The sequence below is a fragment of the Canis lupus genome, chromosome 4 (genome assembly GCF_003254725.2).
Source record: "Canis lupus dingo isolate Sandy chromosome 4, ASM325472v2, whole genome shotgun sequence".
NCBI lineage: Eukaryota > Metazoa > Chordata > Mammalia > Carnivora > Canidae > Canis > Canis lupus.
Genome location: NC_064246.1, coordinates 58817543 through 58831548, shown reverse-complemented (window position 1 = coordinate 58831548; position 14006 = coordinate 58817543). Strand labels below are relative to the sequence as shown.

At 43.6% G+C, this 14006-nt stretch overlaps 1 protein-coding gene across 27 annotated transcripts in view; it reads left to right on the top strand.

The window, feature by feature from the left end:
* The window catches only part of SMIM3 (small integral membrane protein 3), a 45958-nt gene extending 33119 nt beyond the window's left edge, over positions 1–12839 (top strand). For all 27 annotated transcript variants that reach the window (XR_007410306.1, XR_004815443.2, XR_007410312.1 and 24 more), the window contains one exon: positions 11511–12839. Coding sequence is in view for 7 of the 27 variants with exons in the window: in XM_025434529.2 (XP_025290314.1) it covers positions 11522–11704 (183 nt within the window). In the remaining 20 variants the exon portion in view is untranslated. The remainder of the gene's footprint in view (positions 1–11510) is intronic.
* Positions 12840–14006: the final 1167 nt, after the last annotated feature.

The following is a 14006-nucleotide window of genomic DNA, read 5'->3' as shown; positions in this document are numbered from 1 at the left end:
CTACTCCCTGGTGGGGAGGGTCAGCCTCATTCTTCACATTTGGCAGGACCCCTGAAGAGATGGGCCCGGCATCAGTGACTCAGAGCTGGTGCTCTCACCTCCTCTCTGGCCTCTGTGCCCAGAGCTGCTTCTCAGAGCTCTGGCAGTGCTGGCTTAAGGCCACACCTGCAGGAAGCCACCTGCCTCTGTCTGCTTTTTCTCCCACTTTGGGATAATTAAGCTCTCCTGCCAGCAGGAAGTCATTTCTTTTATTGCCTTCTTCCGCAGTGAGCTGCTTGGTGGTGAAACCGGTTGGATAACCACTGGCAATCCCTCAAAAGTTAACTGCTAGCTGCAGCTCAGATGTGACAGGTGTGCTTTTCCTGTGGAGGATCAAAGCTGGGACAGACTATCAAAGGCCCTTTGCGAATGATCGCCGTGGTTTCCTTGATCAGCCTCAGAGCAGTCACGGTGTCCAAACTAATGGTGGGGCCTCCGAATGCTTTGGATTTAGGAGCTACGCTGTGCCCCCCAGCTCAGTTGAACACGCATGAAGCCCTTACTATGCACCAGGCATTGTCCGAAGTAAGTGCTTTGCGTGCATTATCTCATTCCAATCCCGCAGCATCCCAGTGACCCCAGCTACTACCGCTAGTTATTATTACTATTTCCATTTTACGAATGAAACAGCAGCTTTGGGGTTTTGTTGATGTATGTACTCTACTCATCCTGCCTTTCTCTTTATTTCTTCCATTGGAACACATACTTCTCTTCAAAGCCCGTATCAAAGTCCCCTTTCTTTGTAAGGTGTTCTGATTTACTTAGACCAAAACAAAGGAATGAAGATGAACATTTTTTGAGCATATATTATGTTTCAATATGTATACATATTGTCTCGCTTTATCCTCACAAAAGAAGGGGGCAACATAATGCTCTTAGCATTTTAAAGATGAGGAGATCAAGGTTTAAAGATGTTAAGTGACTTCCCCTGAGTCCCATCTCTAATAAAATGCCAAGCAGGATGCAGATCAAGATAGTCTCAACTACAGTCTGTTTCTCTTTCAATGTCCTTCCTCTTCTCCAAGAGCAGGTGGTTTACACCTTCAAGGTAGGAGCGGTCTGCCTTATATTGCAATTAGCAATTATGAGTGATGCCTTTTTCCTGCAGAAGAGAGTGAGCTTCTTATGAGCAAATATCTCCATCTCCACCCCCGCTCCTCGATGCTCGGTGTGATTCACAGCACAATCCATATTTAATGAATTGATAAGCCACCCGTTTCATGCTTGGACTGAAGAAATGTGTCGCGTTAATCAACCATGGTTGATTTTTTTAAAATTGGTTTTTTAGTGGAACCATGGTTTGTTGGTTGATTAAAAAAATTCACTCATATGGACTAAGCCTCTGTCATCTTTGTTGATAAAGTGAAGACATGCACCAAGTCAGGGATGCTAGCAAATTCTAACTGAAAGGGGCAAGGGGAGGCTGTTTGCTTAGGTGAGTCCCTTCAGCCAGGAATCATTAATCGTGGGAATGAACATCTGTCGAGTGTCAGACTACTGCCAGGTGCTGTGTGTGATTCTCTCCTGGAATCCTACGAACACTTCAAGGGAGATACTATTATTTGCTCATTTTTGTTTTTGTTTTCAGCTGAGTAAATGGAAGCATTAGGAAGATTAATAACTTAACCTAAGATAGGTCAGCTAGAGAGTGGTGAAGCCACATTGAAACCCAAGCCAGCTGGCCTCGGAGCCTGGGCTCTTAACACTGTCACATGAGCATAGAGGAGCAAATTCCCTGCGGTTTCCTGGTATTCCCCCCATGGAAGCACTCCCATTGCCCCACCAGCATCCTAGAGCTTGGGCATCTGTTGATTTAAGAAACATGTATTCAGTACCCCTGCCACTGAGTAGAGGGGGGAGGCGTTCTGGAAGGAGAATGAGCTGTGCTGGGTAAAATCAGTGCTGCAGCAGAGCTGGAACCCAGGCAAGTTGTCCAGTCCTTCATCCTGGGTGCACGGGCCTTTTTCCCCCTCGGTGGAATCTTCCATGGCTAGTGAGATTCTAGTATCTCTTCCTCTTTCCTGACAGTCTCATAGCGAGGAATAAAGTTACAGGCTTAGCCATTACCTTTTTCACCAAATTCATCTGCATTCCAACCTTGAATCAAAGGGATGGAATGCAAAGGGTAGAACTACATTCACCAGCAATTCTGACAGGACTTGTTTTTGATTGAGGGGTGTGTGTGTGTGTGTGTGTGTGTGTGGCCTTGGGAAACCATCTCACCTGTCCCACCTACCATGATGTGCCCTAGGGCTCTGGGCCTCAAGGCTCTGGATGGCTTTTACAAGGTAAAAAGATAGAACCAAGAAGTCTGCCTGGCTGTCATTCTTCCTATCGGTTTGCTCCCTACCACTGCTTTCTCCAGCCTGACTCCTTACTTTCTCCCAGCTTCCATCTCAGACAGGATAGAGACAGCTTGAGAAGAGCATGCAGAGCAGGAAGCCTGAGTTCTCCCCTCAGTCCTGCCCTGAACTTGCTATGTGACCTTGGGTAAGTCACTTCCTTCACTTTTAACATGGAAGGTAGGCTATGTGGTTTTAGTTAGATAGTGTCTAAATTCCTTATAGATTTCTAGAATGCCATGTCTTTGTAGAGATTTCTTCTCCCTGGAACAAACTCAATACAACAGAGTATTGCTGGATTAGTTTTCTATTGCTGCCATAACAAGTTAGCACAGATTTGGTGGCTTAAGAATACAATCACAATCTTAGTTTCCATGGGTCAGGAGCCCAAACACAGCCTTGCTGGGTCCTTACAAACTTCAATCAAGGTATCAGCCACGTTGTATTCATGTCTGGAGGATCAATTAGGAAAGACTGCCTGCAACCTCATCCAGGTTGTTGGCAGATTTATTTCTTGCAACTCAAGGCCAGCAGAGGAGTCTCTGACTTCAGGGAAGGCTTCAGCCCTCTATTAAAGGTCTTTCATCTGATTAAGTGAGGCCCACCCAGGATGCCTTTTTTTTTTTTTTTTTTACTTTAAAGTCAGGGGATCTGTAACCTTAACTACATCAGCAAAATCCCTTCATCCTTGTTAGGTGACTGAACCTAATCCCAGGGGTAGCACCAGGGAACAGAAGTTATGGGGGCAATATTAGAATTCTACTTACCACAATTGCTTCATAGAAATATCCTCTTTACAGTTTTGACTGGAGCATATTAGAGCCAGCTTTCTGTTTTGTGAATTAGGTCAAATGATTTAACATATGAAATCAGTTCTAAAAATGACTTGTTCTTACATTAAAACTATTCTGCTCTGGGGACATCTGAGTGGCTCAGTGATTGAGCGCCTGCCTTCAGTCCAGGGCGTGATCCTGGAGACCCGAGATCGAGACCCACATCAGGCTTCCTGCATGGAGTCTGCTTCTCCCTCTGCCTATGTCTCTGCCTCTCTCTGCGTCTCTCATGAATAAATAAATAAAGTCTTTAAAAAAAAACTATTCTGCTTTGAACTTGTTTTTTAAATGTGGTATATTATGATTCCCTTTATTCTCACATAATTATCCTCAAAGTTATTTTCTCCCAATATCATTAAATGAATATATATATTACTACATAATTGGGAATTTTATATATATATGAAATATATTATATTATATAATTATATAATATATTGAATATTAAATTTAATATATTAAATACGTTAATATATAAAAATTATTCCCAGAGGAAATAATTTAAATGTTAACTTTTTATATTTAATTAGTTTTGATACTTTCTATTTGAAATCATATATAATAGAAACCTATTAATTTAAGAAGTCTTCTGTATCCTTAGCTGGTTTTAAAAAACTTTTTGGGGCAGCCCGGTTGGCTCAGCGGTTTAGCGCCGCCTTCAGGCCAGGGCCTGATCCTGGAGACCCAGGATTGAGTCCCACGTCAGGCTCCCTGCATGGAGCCTGCTTCTCCCTCTGCCTGTGTCTCTGCCTCTCTCTCTCTCTCTGTGTCTCTCATGAGCAAATAAATAAAATCTTTAAAAATAATAATAATAAAAAACCTTTTTGTTCTATCAGTATTCAAGAGAATTGCATTTAACTCCCACACTGTAACTGTGACTTCATCTATTTCTCCTTATAATTCTGAAGTTAAGTACAGAAAAAGTAAAAATCTACTACCTTTCTATGTGCTATTTGTCCCACACATTCTATTTTTCCCTTTTATCTGGAAGTTATGTACTCTTTTATTTATTTTTAGAGATTTTATTTATGTATTCATGAGAGACAGAGAGAGAGAAAGGCAGAGACATAGGCAGAGGGAGAAGCAGGCTCCACACTGAGCAGAGAGCCTGATGTGGGACTTGATCCCAGACCTTGGGATCATCCCTTGAGCCTAAGGCAGACACTCAACTGCTGAGCCACCCAGGCGTCCCTCTTTTACTACTTTTAAATGGCTACCCTAGAGATTACAATATATATCCTTGATTTAAGAAAGTCTAATATTATTTGGTTCCTCTGCCCTTTCCCAGACAATGCAAAAAAAACCAGAATACTTTAATTCTATTTATTCTACTATTTATTTGCTATTGTTATTGCACATTTTAATTCAGTTTTTGTCTGAAAATGTCATATTTCATCTTTATTCTTGGCAATTATTTTTGTTCAGAGCTTGAAGGATATCATTCTGCTGTTTTCCAGACTCTACTGTTTCTACTGAGAAGTTAGATGTTAGTCTAATTGTTTTTCATTTGAAAATAATCTGCCTTTTTTCCTCCTTATGGTTTTCAGCAGATTTACTATAATGTGCTTTTCTTTCCCTCAGCTTCATTCTAAGTGTTTTTTTTCTTTTTGATCTATCTTCTAGTTCACTAATTCTTCTTTCTTCTATGTCTCACCTGCTGTTAAGCCCATTTGTTCAAATTTTATTTCTAGTATTTATTTTTCAGTTCTAGAATTTCTGTTCGGTTTTTTAAAAAAAACAAATCTGCCATGTTCTTTTTTATAGTTTTCAGTTATCTGTCAAAATTCTCAATCTCCTTGAACATAGTAAGCAAGGTTATTTAAAAGGTGTGTCTAAGGGACAACTACAGTATCTGGAACCCCTGTAGATCTTTTCCTATTGTCTGTTGTTTCTGATGGTTCTGTTCTTGTCATCTTACATTTTTTTCAGCTCTGCTTATTTTTGGTTTTGCATTAGACATTATATGTCAAAAAAAAAAATCTGAAGCCTCTTGTGATTGTTATCTCCTCCAGAGAGGATATAGGTTTGCTTCTGCCAGGCACCTGGAGGTACTAGCAATGTGAAACAACCTTAATTCAATTTCAGGGACTGTGATGATTCAAACCTGGGTTGCAGTGTTTGGGATTGATGTATTTCTTGTTCACTCTTAGCACTAAGAGTGCTCTTTTGGGGGTGCCTGGGTGGCTCAATTGGTTAAGTGTCTGCCTTTGGCTCAAGTCATGATTCCAGGGTCCTGGGCTTGAGCCCCATGTCAGGCTCCCTGCTCAGTGGGGAGTCAGCTTCTCTGTCTCCCTTCCTCATTCTCTCTCTCTCAAATAAATAAAATGTTTAAAAAAAAAACAACTGTGCTCTTTGAAGTCCAACCCCAGAATGCAGAGGTTTTATTCTCCTTGTCTTGGGAGATCCCTGAGTCTGTCAGAAACTCTGCTTGGTCTTCATTATCCACTAAGGGAAATGCTGCTTCAAATGCCAGGATCACCTCCCTGGATTTCCTCCGTTCCCAGATCTTACCCTAGTAATTCCTCATTATTTTGTTACTTCTTAGTGCCTTCGGGCAGTTTTATTTTTTTGGCCTGGGGGACAATTTTTCTAGTTGTCATCAGTAGGAGAATTGATCAAAATGATCTAGTTTGCCATCACCAGAAGTGAAAGTCCTGATCTTTGTAGATTGCATATCTTTTCTTAACTCTCTAAATCTAGAATGCCTTTGGCCAAAAGCAGTGAGTCTGACCTGGACTTAGGAAAGAGCTATGGATCCGGCATATTCCATCTTCCTTACCCCTGGTTCTGTGTGGAGGCTTTGGAGATGAACATAGGGTCAGAAGACCTGAGTTTGAATGTCTGTTACTTAGCTTTATGACCACTAGCCAGTTAACCTTTCTTGGCTTTCATATCCACATCTGTAAAATAATATATCCAGCACAAGATTATTATGAAGGTTAAGTAAGTTAATGTGTGGGATGAGGCCTAGCACACTACTTAGCACTTGGTATTTGTTAAATGTTGGCTTGTGTATTGCTGTATTTGAGGAAATAAGAGGAGGGACACTTCTCTTTGCTTCTTGGAAATGAGCTATATCTTCAGAATAAATAACAGTAATTCCTAAGAGAGTATCTTGTATATAGCAAGTACTTGATGAATGAATGAATGAATGAATGAACGAATGAACATCCTGGACAGAGTTACTTATTCTAGTGGTGCTCAACCAAAACCAGTATTACTTTGTCAGAGGGTGAGAGCTGCTTGCTAGGGAGTAAGTCTCATGATTGAAAGGTGGATAGATAGAACAGATTAGTCACCTTGAGTCCAGTTATTCTAAAACAATTGACTTGCAGGAAATTTTAATTCCTGAAATTTATATTTTTTTGTTGGAACTAGAAAATTCACCATATGATAGAATTAGCTGGAATAATTATTCTTTTTTTCCCCTAAAAGATTTTCAGTGGCTTATGAAAACTGGCCTCTCGGGCAGCCCAGGTAGCTCAGCGGTTTAGCGCCGCCTTCAGCCCGGGGCATGATCCTGGGGACCCTGGATCAAGTCCCGCATCGGGCTCCCTGCGTGGAGCCTGCTTCTCCCTCTGCCTGTGTCTCTGCCTCTCTCTCTCTCTCTATGTATTCTCATGAATGACTAAATAAAATCTTTAAAAAAAAAAAAGAAAGAAAACTGGGCTCTCACAGAGCTGGTGGTGTAGGGGCCCACGTGGCATCAGTGGCTGGTGATACCAGTGGCTTCTTTGCTTGTCAGCTCAGAGTGGTGTTAACACAGTGCTTAGACAAACTTATATTGAACATATGTCAAAGTTTATTTATTCATTTAATGAGGTAATTAGGAGATAAAGTATGCCGGTTTAAACTGACAGGAGTTTAGGCCTGACTGCTGTTGTACCTCCCATGATCATAAAAACCACAGTTTTATCTGGGATAAGGTTGAGTTTGTGATATGAATGTTCTGGGCCCTAGTCTGACATAACCCATTAATCAGAAATAACAAATAATGTATCTGCAAAGCAAATGATAAGCAGCTTGATCTATGGTTATTAATTAGATGTGCCAAGAAACAGGGTTTTATGCACTCACAAGGAACCATGCACCCGGATGCCAGATAGGGGTCAAACAGAAGTCAGCTAGCAGAAGCTTTGAGTCCTGTTTTTTCTCAAGGAAAACTGTCCAGCGTGCCATTAAAGATGCTGAACATATGGTTTATGTAGTTCTTATTTTGGGGACAAAATTTATCTTTCACAGTGGGGAGAGGTGTTCCATGGGAAGGAACAGCCTATCAGAGGACACATGTTTGAAGACTGGGAAGGTTGAAACAAGGAGAGCTCCCTGTGCACTTGGATGTCTGGCCATGTTCATGGCCATCCTTAGAGCCCTGGAACAGTGGTAACTCTGAAACAGCCCTTGGAGAACATCACAACCTGTGGTTTTCTGACTGTGTTTTGAGGAACCCAAGGGGCCAAGGGAAAGCTGAACAGCTGTGCTGTACCAAGCAAATGGGTTGTGCTAAGCAAGGACACTAGAATAATACCTGGGAAAGCTACTTTAGTTTTCTATGTTATAGTTTAGTATTGTGTTTAGTTTGAATTATATGTGTGAAGGGGGTGGACACCCAAATCTCTAGTGCTTAGGGCCTCTAAGGATATTTATCCAGCCTCACTGGCTGGGACCCCAAAGTTCCTCCTTTGGTTCCTCCCTGGCATGCTAGAGCAGCTCTGCTTTTATGTTCCAGGTTTTAAATAATGCCGTGTGCGAAAGAGTACAATCTAGAGTATGGGTTACAGAAAAAGTTTCATTTATTCCTCTACTTGTTCTGTTTTGTGTTGCTTGGGCAAGTGGCTTGATCGGATTTATGTCTTTGAATGATTATTCTGGAAGAAGGTAGGGTTGAAGGTGGGGAAAGACCTCAGTATCTCAGTTTTGCCATCTGTGAAATAAGGCTGGCTGTGGCTTCTGTGATTCGTGATTATGAATGAGCCTCGGAGCCTGAGTTCCTGTAAATGACAGGTTTTCCATATGAAAGTCGGCCAGGGAAATTATTTCTGGCATTTGGAGTCACGGAAACTGTTTGATGTTAATGGGTTTACCAGAAAGGGCTTTCGTGGGGTTCTTTTGGCGCAGGGCAGGCTAGCTGTTGATGTAATCAGGAGACCACAAAGAATGATTTCTGCTGCCTCTGTCCCTTCCCTAACAGTGTACGTCTCCTGTGACTCATGCTTCTGTGTCTTGGAGTTGGAAGTAAGTGACCACATTTTTAAGGCTGAGGCAGGGCCAGCCTGTGCTTCCCCCTCCTCGGCAGGCCCCAGCCTGATAATCCCGGGTCTCCTAGAGAGCCTAGCCAGAGGCTTCTCCTTCATCCTGGACCTTGCCCGGGTCTGACCAGACTGGCTACAGAGCACGTAGGAGTCAGTTCCTAAATCACAGTGCTGGAGAGAGTCATAGCAGTCTTAGAGATCCATTGGTCCAGGGGCCTCCAAGCCTGGCTGCATATTGGGTCCGTATTGGCCTCCTCCTGTCCCCTATTGAGTCTAATTCAATAAGTCTGTAATAGGACCCAGAAATTAATGGTTTTTTAATATTGTCCTAAGGTGGCCCTCCCCCTTGGCACAGTATAGAACATTTGGTGACCACTGATCTAGGGTCATACTTGAATTTTATTCAACTGTTTCCCCCTCAATCCAGTTGACTTAAGAAAATTAAATGTAGAAACACCTGGGTGTCTCAGTGGTTGAGCGTCTGCCTTCTACTCAGGTGGTGATCCCAGAATCCTGGAATTGAGTTCTGCATCAGGCTCCCTGCAGGGAGACTGCTTCTCCCTCTGCCTGTGTCTCTGCCTCTCTCTGTGTGTCTCTCATGAATAAATAAAATCTTAAAAAAAAAAAGGAAAATTAAATGTAAGACATGCTCATGTTTAGAAAATTCAAGCAGCATAAAGACATGAAGAATGAAAACCAAAAGCTTCTCCCAGTCTGGCCCCCAGGTAATCACTCTTTGACACTTTCTTTGAAAAGATTCTGCTCATAAATGATTTTACATTTATGTATCGCCACCTATCTGTCTACTTAATTCTACAAAATCTGAGCCAGAGGAATAATCCTGTACACATTATTCTGTACTGTACTTTTTTTTTCCCACTTAAGATATTCAGAACACCACCATAGATCATTATTCTTTTTAATACTTACTATTAAAGAAGTTAATATTTGTAACACGCTTGCAACAATGCATGGTGAGTAGCACGCACTGTATGTTTGTTAAATGAGCAAATGCAGGCTGCTGCATGTTACACCAATATACAGATATACTCTATCTTACTATTATGGACATTTGTTGTGTTGGTTGCTATAACAAATGATGCAGAAATGAATATCTCTGTGTGTACATCCCAAAGGGGACTTTGCCTTGGAAATGGCAATCAGCACCTTCCTTAGCAGGGCAACAGTGGGCACGGAGTCAAAGGCATTGGGAAGAAAAAGTTACTAATTAGGAAAAAGTAAGAAATTGAATTGGGATTGGAAATTTTGTCTGGGACCTAGATCTAGAAATCTAGATCTCAGATCTAGAAGGAACCACAGGAGAGTGTTTGTCCTAGTCTTGTGACCTCTGGGGAGGGAATATATTGTCTATGGGTCCCAAGTTGTACACTGAGCCCTGGGGAGCCTCAGTGAACTCTTTGGGAAAGTGTGTGAATGGGGGCTGCAGGATCTTTAAAATGTTTGACAGGGATGATATTTGACATCCCCCAGACACTGTGCAAACTCCGAGCTCAAGAAAGTTGACAGTTTAATGTTCGCCTTACTACATTCCCTTTGGCGATGTTCTGTTTCACGAAGCCCAGTTTTTGGTGGTTGCCATGATACAGCAAGCAGTGAGCACAAACGGGAGCGTGGGACGGGCGGTGGGTGGTGGTATTGTTGACTCTGACTCCAGAGTCTGAGAAGTCGTACAGTGCCGAACCATTGCCCACACCCCATTGGTAAGTGACTGGTGAGGAGTGAAGGAAAGTGTTTTCTTCTTTCAATTTGTGTGTATGATGTCTCCCCCCCCCCCCCCCAACAGCTACTAGTCTGTTAGGACATAAATGCTAATTGAGTTGTTTGAAGCTAACTATGTAATCATTGAAACTGCTAGATATTTCTTTGGGCCCGCAGAGCTGTGAAAAAATTACTGAGACACGAAGGGTGCCGTGAATTGAAAAAGTTAGGGAATAACTGATTTCCATCTTATTCATCAGAACTCTTTTAGCTGTTGAGTGAGAGAAGCCAAACTGACTCAGGCTTAAAAGCAGGAAATTATTCACTTCTGTGTCTGGGGTGGCTGGGATTGCAGATGGCGTCAGACTGCATGGGGTTCGGGTCCTGAAAGCTCCATTTCTCTTTTCATCTCTAAGATGGGCTATCTAAGCGTGGGTGAGACAGCTCCCCTGCCTATCCTTTCCAGACTCACATCCTCTTGGTTTAGCAGAGCCCAGCAGAAGGAATCCTCTTTCCCAATAGCTTGTGCATAAGAGCCCTGGGAGGACTTTGGCTGACCTGGCCTAGGTCACTTGCCCAGCCCTGAATGGAGGCTATGGAGATTTGTGATGGCCAAGCCTAGGTGCCATATCTACCTCTGTGCTCAGGTGAGCACCCTCACTAAACCACATGGTAGGTTCTCCACAGAAAAAGCAGGTTTTGTTACCAGGAGAATGGGAGAAGGGACACAGGACCAAAACCAGTTGATTTTCCATTTTAACAGATGAGGGGCCAGACTGGTAATGTGATAATTTACAAATTAAACATGGTGGCTCTGGAGTCCCACCCACCTGGCTTCACTTCCTTGGGCACATTTACTACATCTACATCTGTGAAGGCTTTAGAGTCTCCATCTATAAAATGGAAATAATTGAAGATAAAATCCAATATATAAAAGAAGGCTGGGGCACCTGAGTGGGTCAGTCAGTACAGCGTCTGCCTTCAGCTCAGGTCATGATCCTGTGGTCCTGGGATCGAGTCCCTCCTAGGCTCTCTGCTCAGCAGAGTCTGCTTCTGCTTCTCCTTCTCCCTCTGCCCTTCCCCCCTGCTTGTGGTCTCTCTCAAATAAATAAATAAAATCTTAAAAAAAAAAAGTAATAAAAAAGCTGACAGTCATAGTCTCCACCTCATGGAGCTGGTGGTGGGGCTTAGCACACTACCCCCCTGGGTAAGTGAGCCCATTATTGGTCAGGTAACCTTAAGAGCACCCAGCTGGTAAATGACCCAAGCCTCTGAGTCCGGGAGAGGGTACAGAATAGTGACTTCCTCTCTCCTGTCTGTCACAGAGTGAAGCAGCATGGATGCCGTCAGCCAGGTCCCCATGGAAGCCGCACTCCCCAAGCACATCCTGGATATCTGGGTCATTGTCCTCATCATCCTGGCCACCATTGTCATCATGACCTCCTTGTTGCTGTGCCCAGCCACCGCGGTCATTATCTATCGCATGCGGACTCATCCTGTCCTCAACGGGGCTGTCTGAAATCAGTGTCCCAAGAGGGGCCGGGGAGAAACATGGATAGTATCTCCTCCCCCAGCCTCTTCCTTCTCAGAAAAGCAGCAGGAGGGGCTTTGGAGTGTGGACTCTGGAGCTTGATGTGTGAGAGGAGACCGGAGTTCTTGTTTGGATTTTGCCACCGGCCAGCTGTGTGAGCTGGGTCAAGGGACCTAACTCTGTGGGTTCCAGGTTCCTTATCTTCTAAATGGGGATCATGGTCCTGCCCTTCCTACCTCAGAGGGTTGTAAGAACCAATGCCTTGGGTGGAGGTTAAAGCTGTTTGTGGCGATGAATGGTAAAGCCACCACAGGGTTATAATTGCTGACAATGGCCTTCAGGGTGGTGATGAAGACACTGGGGGCAGAGCAGCCTTTGCCAGTGCCCCTCAGGTCGAACCAAGCAAAGACACCCTGTCTGCATTCCAAGGGGCCAGTAGTGCTTTGGCTCAAAGTCATTTTCTTTGTGGTGCCACTCCCTCAAGTTACCTAATTTGGAGGGAACTGAGTGTGGCAGGAGGAGGGAGATGGGTGGAACTTCCTAGGACCTTCCTGTGCCAGAATGTCTACCCCTGTAACAGTCTAGAGGACGGCACTGCCATTTCTTGGCAAGGCTGAAGGACCTGGGGTGATGGGCTTCTTTCTGCATTGGAGTCTCCTCACTTTGACACTCAAGCTATGTGTCACAACACAGGGTGGCTGAGTTCCCCGGATGGCTTTCAGGATCTCCAGCCCCCACCAACTTGTGTGTCTCACACTCAAGAAGCTGTGTCCCCTCACCCCAGCACCTGCTCTAACCAGCTACGTGGTGTCAAGTGTACGCCCTTCATCCCCTCCCACCAGCACTGCAGCCAGTCTAAGCTACAGATTTTAAGAGATGTTCCCAGGACTTTTGGAACTCACTCAAGACAGCGATGGTTATTTTAGATGCTATGATCTATATTTATAGAGAGATTCCTGGACCACTCAAGCTCTTTGACCAAAATCAGGAACATCTTGGGATTTATTAAATTATGTAAGAAGATATAGCACAGATATCAGAATATTGTGTGGAAGTGAGGCTGTTACTTTGGTCTGATTTCATTGATGTATGCGACCAGTTTCCAATAAAGTGCTAGAATGACCATGTCTGAGGTTTTTCTTTAGCGAGCACTTATAATAAGCTCAGGAACTTGGGTAAAAGGATTCCACTGAATTTATGGGCCTTAGAGACAGTTTGAATGTAAGAACTGAAAGGGAAAGAGAGGAATCCAGTTGACTTCCAAGGTTCCAGCTTTGGCAAGTGGGTATTTGTGGTTTACTTAGACATAGGATGCAAGGAGAAAAACAAATTTGGTGGGTAAGTGATGAATTTGGTGGCAGACACATCGTGTTTGAGGTGCTCGTGATCTTCAGGCGGACACTTTCACGATGCAACTGGAAACCTAGGTCTGTTCTTTGGGATAGATTTTATGGCTGGAGTTACGCTTTGGGGGATTATCTGCATATGGTAGCTACGCCACGCAAGGGGACAGGACCACCCAGGCAGCGTACACGGACCGGGGGCAGAGCTAAATGCAGAACTTGGCAGACACTACATAGGAGCGGAAGGGGGGCGGGGGAAAGATAAAGCAAGGAGATTGAAAAGATCATGTGCTTAGAGGTGCTATGAGGGGGATGACATCTTATCGTGTGGGTTGAGGAATGAGTCAGAGGTAAGGAGGTGGAGACAGAATGGACAACTCTCCAGGAATAGGGCTGTACAGAGGTAAGGGAGGAGGGTTTGGGAAGAATGGTCAAGGGGAATAACTTTATGTGATAAGATTTGGATTGGTTTGCTCAGCATCTATCCCAATCTTTGCTTTGCTTTTCCCTTTTCCCTATGCCTTCCTAGGTGACAGAGGCTAGCAAGTGAAAACCTACATTAAACATGAACACTACATTTCCCTAACTAAACTGTAGCCAGAGATTCAGACGTGATTTAGGTTTGCTAACCAGATGCACACATGTGAGGCTTCTGTTTGGGACCTAGTTAGATTAGGACAGACACTGCAGGGTGTGAAGCATCCACGGTCTAGTGGTCGGTCCATAATGGGCATAAGACAGAGCCAAGATTTCTGCGTTTTTAAAGCAATGCCCTGTCCTTTGAGAAGTGTAGTACTGAAGTATCTGGGAACTTTGTTTCACTGGGACAGCTGTCTAGAACTTAAACCTCCTGATTACTTGCTGGAGGAAAACTTGAGATATTTGTAATTGATAAGCATGACATCAGTCTTGTGCAATTCGAGCCTATGAAAAGCAGTACCCTGAGA